At 40.3% G+C, this 7,193-nt stretch overlaps 1 protein-coding gene across 1 annotated transcript in view; it reads right to left on the bottom strand.

The window, feature by feature from the left end:
- Positions 1-7,193, bottom strand: part of LOC122564353 (biogenesis of lysosome-related organelles complex 1 subunit 4-like) — a 26,359-nt gene that overhangs the window by 13,817 nt on the left and 5,349 nt on the right. The window contains exon 2 of the mRNA XM_043719101.1: positions 6,855-6,926. Coding sequence (XP_043575036.1) covers positions 6,855-6,926 — 72 coding nt within the window. The remainder of the gene's footprint in view (positions 1-6,854; positions 6,927-7,193) is intronic.

Below are 7,193 nucleotides of genomic sequence, written 5' to 3'. Positions count from 1 at the left end.
TTGTGTGTAATTCTGGTCTCCTTCCTATCTGAAAGATGTTGTGAAACTTGAAAGGGTTCAGAAAAGATTTACAAGGATGTTAGAGGATCTGAGCTGCAGGGAGAGGCTGAACAGGCTGGGGCTGTTTTCCCTGGAGGCTGAGGGGTAACCTTATAGAGGTTTACAAAATTATGAGGGACAGGGATAGGGTAAATAGACAAAATCTTTTCCCTGGGGTCGGGGAGCCCAGAACTAGAGGGCATAGGTTTAGGGTGAGAGGGGAAAGACATAAAAGAGACCCGAGGGGCAATTTTTTCACACAGAGGGTGATACATGTATGGAATGAGCTGCCAGAGGATGTGGTGGAGGCTGGTACAATTGCAACATTTAAGAGGCATTTGGATGGGTATATAAATAGGAAGGGTTTGGAGGGATATGGGCTGGGTGCTGGCAGGTGGGACCAGATTGGGTTGGGATATCTGGTCGGCATGGACAGGTTGGACCGAAGGGTCTGTTTCCATGCTGTACACCTCTAAGACTCTATGAATGTGGACTTTAAAATTCTGTCAAAAATGCTGGCATTAAGATTGGAGAGGGTATTGCCATTTTTCATAAAAGAGGATCAGACGGGATTTATTAAGTGTCGCAGATCTACTAATAATATCAGAAGGGTGCTAAATATGGTACAAGTCTGCCAGCAAAGAGCAATACCGGGCTTGGTCTAGACGCAAAGAAAGCATTTGATTGGATGGAATGGCTGTACTTTTTTATACCATGAAGTTATTTGGCCTTGGAGAGGTTTTTACCAAATGGGTCGCAGTGTATATACTGACCCGAAAGCGGTGGTGATTACTAATGGCATAAAATCAGATAGTTTTAGTGTTGGCAGAGGTTGTCATCAAGGGTGCCCTCTTTCGCCACTATTATTTACACTAGTGATCGAACTGCTGGTGGAAGTCATCCAAACAGACCCCAGTATAACAGCCCCGGAGGTAGGATCAGGCAGGCATAAAATTACACTGTATGCAGATGACGTCCTTCTTTCCTTAACCATCTATGCCCCGCTTAATACAAGTGGTTAATTTGGTATGTTTTCAGGATACAAAATTAATTTTATGAAATCAGAGGCCATGCCGCTAGGAGGTCTTACCAGTATATCCAACCTTGCGGATGAAACCCGCTTCCCCTTCTGGTGGTCACAGGGAGGTTTTCTCTATTTAGGTATTTTTATACCCCGGCATTTGATCAGTTATATAAAGCTAACTATATGCATCTGTTGGAGAAAAGAAGGCAGGACCTTCAGTGCTGGAAGATTTCCCGATATCCTGGTTAGGAAGAAAAGCTCTGGTCAAGATGAATGCTCTCTCTCACCTATTATACCCCATGAGATTGCTTCCGAGGCAAGCGCTGTGTGGACTTTATGGTTAGCTCAGTTCCTTTGTTTGGCATCAAGGACAGCCTCCTATCAAATTAGATAAATTGCAGCTCTCACAACAAAGGGCTGGGGGGGGGTTCTAGATTTCCCGGAGTTTAGGAAGTACCAACTGAGCTCTCTGCTATCATATGTGGCTGTTTGTACATCACGAGAGACCCAATCAATACGGTTGGATATCGAGGCTTCCCAGGCAAAATGCCCCTCATCAACCTATTGCTTATGGATAAGATGAGAACCATCATGGATCATTGTAAAAGCCTGATTGTCTTAAACACAATCAAAGCTTGGAGGATGATCCGACAGGGTGAGGGTGATCTACAAAAAACCTCCCACTTCCCTCCTATAGTGGGAATGTTGAGATTTCAGCCAGGCTCGGATAGACGCTGGCTTTAAACTTTTGGAGTCCAGAGGAGTCTCCTGCTTGGGAGATCTATTCGATGGGGTGTCATGATGTCCTTCGAACAGTTACATCAGAAGTTCAGGTTACCTAGCAAGGATCTCTTAATATTTTCAAGTATGAGACTTCATACAAAAGACCACATTGATGGCTAATCCTTATAAATCGGTTATGGAGAGGAGAAGTGTGCTTTGGTCAGTGGGTGCCCTCTGGGTCAGTCCTCTCTATCACTCGCTAGGTAATAATGTATCGAAGGACATAGAATGGCTATATAAAACCTGGACTCAAGAATTGGGGGTGGAAATCTCCTCAGAGATGTGGGAGGACATTTGTGAAAATGCCAGGAAGATCTCTATCTGTAACTGAACTCAAAGCAATTCAATTGAAGATACTTGATAGGGCCCATATGGCATCAGAGCGGCTTGCAAAGTTTAAGATAGGGCACATTGGGGACACTCCCAAGTGTAAAATAGAAGTTGGTACTCTCACTCATTGTTTGTGGACATACCACAAGATCCACAGATACAGGGACAACGTAGTGAATGCCTTGGCAAAGATCTTGGGAACAGAGATTGGGTTGGATCTGGTATCTCTCCTTTTGGGTTTTCCAAATTTTCCTTCTCTAGATGCACAAGGGAAGAAACGGTTTACTATCCTCTCCTTTTGTGTGAGGAACATCTTAGTAAGCTGGGTATTGGACAGGACTCTCAAACTGGCATAGGATAACTATGGAACACATTCCCCTGACTTCCTTTCGAATATGGTGCATCAAAAAAAAAATGGAATTGTTTTAATGAAAATGGTGGCCCTTTTTGAGCAATATCAATGCAGATTATCCGCCATATTACTCTAGGGCCTTTGTCTAGTCGTGAGGATGATGCCTGTCAGTTCAGGGGCCCCTGGGAAGAAGAATCCCGTATACAGTAAGGGTCAGCTTACTGTTGCTCCCATTGGTGAGCAAATACAATGAGAATGCGTTGAGTGTCATAATTTTATTGAATGTAAATTAAACTAACTTGTTATGACGTGACCTTATAGAGGTTTACAAAATTATGAGGGACATGGATAGGGTAAATAGGCAAAGTCTTTTCCCTGGGGTCGGGGAGTCCAGAACTAGAGGGCATAGGCTTAGGGTGAGAGTCTGTTTCCATGCTGTACATCTCTATGACTCTATGACTATGACTTGATATAATTCTATTTTGAATTTTGTTTTGGGGTTAGTTATTTACCATATTGTAGTTTTTTTTCTAATATTTTATTCTGTGTTTTGGTAGTTTGTAGATTAGATTTTAATTTTTTTTAATTTATATTGTTGTTGCTGTTATATTGTAAAGTGGTTACACTATTTTGTATTAATTTTGTAATTTTTTTTAAAAACCCAAAAACCTTTTTCTCAATAAAAACATTTATTTAAAAAAAAACACAAAAGCAGCAGGCGTTGATGGAGTCAGGCTCTCAGACCAGGGTTTTAGTTTAGCTTTAAGTTGGGTGTTTGGAGCTGGCTGGTGAAGGTCATCAACACAGCACTCTCTCTGCTGCAAGATTGTTTATTTTGGTGCTCCTTTCTTCTGGACTGAAAGGGAGATAGCACGAGGAAAATTTGTTTTGCTGAATTTGCCTTTGCCAAGGGTACTTGAGATGGTGCTATATTGGAAGAGTTGATGGTTAGTTGTTTAATATTATTTTTAAAGTATTTCAATACAGTTAAAATTAAGCTAATTCTTTTTGTTTGTATTTTAATTGTGTTGTAAGATTAAAGTGTTTTGCTTGAAGTCTAGTAGTGGACCAATCAAATCACATCTGAAAGACAGGGCCTTATACTTACCTTTAAAAGTTAGGGTCTCTGTTATCTCTGATATATGTTGAGGGGATTTGGTCTGGTTCATAACACATCTGTCCTGTTAAGCTTGCCAAGAACTCATACTCCCATACAGAAAATGGCTCATACATGGAATGAACTGCCAGAGGAAGTGGTAGATACAGATAGTTACAACATTTAAAAGACATTCAAACAGGCACATAAATAGGAAAGGTTTAGAGGGATGTGGGCCAAACAGAGTCAAGTTGAGCAACTTTAGTTTTGGAAACTTGGTCAGCATGATTGAGCTGGTCTGATGGGTTTATTTCCATGCCATATGACTACTAGCCAATTTCCAGTCCTCCGGCACCTCATGTGGTTAAAGATGATACAAGTATTTATTTTAGCAGCCCTGCAACTTCCTCTCCAACTGCCCACAATGTCCTGGGATATATTTGGTCAGGTCCTGGAGATGTATCCACCTTTACGTTTTCTAAGACCTCCAGCACTTCCTCTTCTGTAAATGTGCACTCTGTTATCAAAACATCAATATTTGTTTCCAAGTTCTCTAGCCTCCATTTCGTTCTCTACAGGAAAAACTGAAAATATTCATTTAATATCTGTCCTAAGGTTCAACAAAGATGACCCCTTTGATATTTAAGGACCCCATTCTCTCTAGCTACCCTTAAAATGTACTAGAATATCTTTATCTTACCTGCCAAAGGTACCTCATATCCCTGTGTATGTGATTTTTTTTATTCTTGACTAGAATCTCTTTATTCATGCATTGTTCTCTAATCCTACCACCCTTACCTTTCACTCTAACAGGAACATAATACCTCTGAATTCTCATTATCACACTTTTGAAAGCCTCCCACTGGCGAGTCTCCCCTTTACCTGCCAATAGTCTAAGCCAATCAACTTTTGCAAGTTCTATCGCATACATTAAAAATTTACCTTACTCAAATTAAAAATTGGAACTTTAAACAAGGCTCATCCTTTTCCATTATTATTTTAAAACTAATAGAATTAGGATCACTAGTCTCAAATTGTTCCTCTACTAACAATGCAGTCATTTGCCCTGCCTTATTTTCCAAGAGAAAAATCAAGAGAAGTTTTGCTCCTTCTCTAGTAGAAACAAATACATATTGATTAAAAAACTACTCTGAACACACAAATTCCTCACCATCCAAATCCTAAACACAATGATAGTCCCAGTCAATGTTTGGAAAATTAAAATCCCCTATTACACCCTTATTATTCTGACATATATCTTTAATCTTTTCACATATTTGATCCTTAATTTCCACTCTGACCATTGGGGGACTTATAGTACAATCCCATCAAGGTGATCATCCCATGCTTATTTTTAATTTCAACCAAATATTTTGGCTGGACGATCCCTCAAATATGCTAATTTGAGTAGTAATATTTCCCTTAAAACGCTACTATCCCTCTTCTCTTACCTCCCTCTCTCTCTCTCTCCCTCCCAGCATGTAAAACCTGGAACATGGAGCTGCCAGTCCCACCCTTCCCTCAGCCAAGTTTCTGTAAAAACTGTGATATCCCAGTCCCATGTTCCAATACAAGCCAAGTTCATCAGCCTTACTTGTCAGACCTCTTGCATAGAAATAAATGCAGTTTAATTCTTCAGAGTTAGCTTGTTCTGTCTTTTCTAATTAACTTGCTCTTTTCTGATTCAGAACCATCCTCATCTGTCTTTAATTTTCACTGCTACTTAGGAACTCCCGATCCTACCACCCCCAAACACTAATAGTTTACAGGCTCCCGAAGTAGAACTAATTAATCTCCCCAGGCAGGGGTTCCTTTCTAAATCAGGTGAAACCCATTTCTTTTGAAAAGGGATTTTCTACTCCAGAGATCCCAATGATCCAATAATCTGAACATTGCACTAGTATTTCAGCCATTGACTTATCTGCCCTATCCTTCTATTTCTTCCTTATTAGAACTTTGCACTGGAGTAAACCAGAGATTACTATTTGAGACTTTTTAAACCTTCTACTTAACCCCTTGTATTCACTCTGCAAAACCTTAACCTTTTCCCAAACTAAGTCATTCCTACCAACGTGTACAATAACTTCTGGCTTCTCACTCTCCCTTTTGACAATATACTTCAAACATTGAGACATCCTTAACCCTGGCACCAGGAGAATCCCCTATAACAATTATTCTTTTGAACCTTGACATAATCTGCTTAACACAAGGTTAATTCTTAGTGCCCAAGATCTGACTGCCACTTCTATTTTCATCTGAGTCCCTATCCCCTTCCAAAGTACCTAAAATGGAATATCTGTTTGAGGGGGTAATAGTCACAGGGGACTCCTGAGCTACCTTACCTTTGCTGACAGTCACCCATCTGGCTGATTCTGCTGAGTAATCACTTCTCTAAATCTACTAGTCATCACACTGTCGCTTGAATGCCCTCAGTGACATTAAGCCTAGAAAAGAAGCTCACAATTACACCATATATATGAAAATAAACTGCCATTCCTTAGCCACAGATTTTAATCTTGAATCGTGCAAAAGATTTTAAAAAAATTAAACATACAAATCTTAAAAAAATCAAGCACTTAGTTGAAACAACTGGAAAAAGCCTCAACTCCTACAACTGTCAGCTTTCAATCTCCTGATTAAAATAAATTTCTCACTTAGGGGATCATCTAGTGAGGCTGTACAGGTGGAACTGAGAAAGGGGTGATCAATTTGATGGAATTGTACTCTAAGGGCTCTAATCACTAGTCTAGCAGGAACCCCTGAGCTATAGTGGCTTAACATTACCAACTCGTTTCATGGTCTTACCTAGCCTCTACGATGGAATGACCTCCCGTGTGGTAACCACGTTACAATTCTCGAGTGCACTCATGATTCATCAACTTGGTACTTCAGTATCCTGCATCAGACACTTGCAAAAGTTCACACCTGTTTTTGGACCCCAGCTGTGAATTTGAATCAGGTTGGTTGGACAACTAGGTGACTGCTGTTTGGAAGTGGAGAATTCACTCAAGGAACAAATACAACCAAAATCATCCCAGCTTGTAAAAGAGAGAAAAAAAAAATCACACACTGACTAATTACTCCTGAAACAGCATTGACAAGTCTACAGAGAAGCCAAAAGAGAATGCTTCCATCCTCTTGTCCCTGAGTATTCAGCTCAAAAGGCAACCCTTTAACAAAAAAAAAAGGAGGGAACATAGAGGGGGCACAGATAAGATATGACTACTTACCATGTCCAACATCCCACAGAATTCATCGACTCTAGTGAGCATTTCTTCTAAACTTTGTTCCAATTGTTGAATCTGTGATACAAATAGGTCAAACTGAAGCTTGTCATAATAAAGTAATAAATTTTACTAACAGAAGGCCAAATAAAGTCTGAGTCATTATTCAAGGGCTCTAATCACTAGTCTAGCAGGTACTCCTGAGCTACAGTGACTTAACAGTACCAACTCGTTTCATGGTCTCTGCTACCGTTCTGAGTCTTTCAATTTCTCTCAAAATATTGATAAGCCAATAGTGGAAATAAGCTTGGGGCCGAGGACATGGAGGTCCTGGGCCTCCTTCAC

This window comes from Chiloscyllium plagiosum, chromosome 29 (genome assembly GCF_004010195.1).
Source record: "Chiloscyllium plagiosum isolate BGI_BamShark_2017 chromosome 29, ASM401019v2, whole genome shotgun sequence".
In the NCBI taxonomy this organism is placed as follows: Eukaryota; Metazoa; Chordata; class Chondrichthyes; order Orectolobiformes; family Hemiscylliidae; genus Chiloscyllium; species Chiloscyllium plagiosum.
The sequence above is the reverse complement of the archived record's forward strand: the minus strand, read 5'-3'. Positions and strand labels throughout refer to the sequence as shown.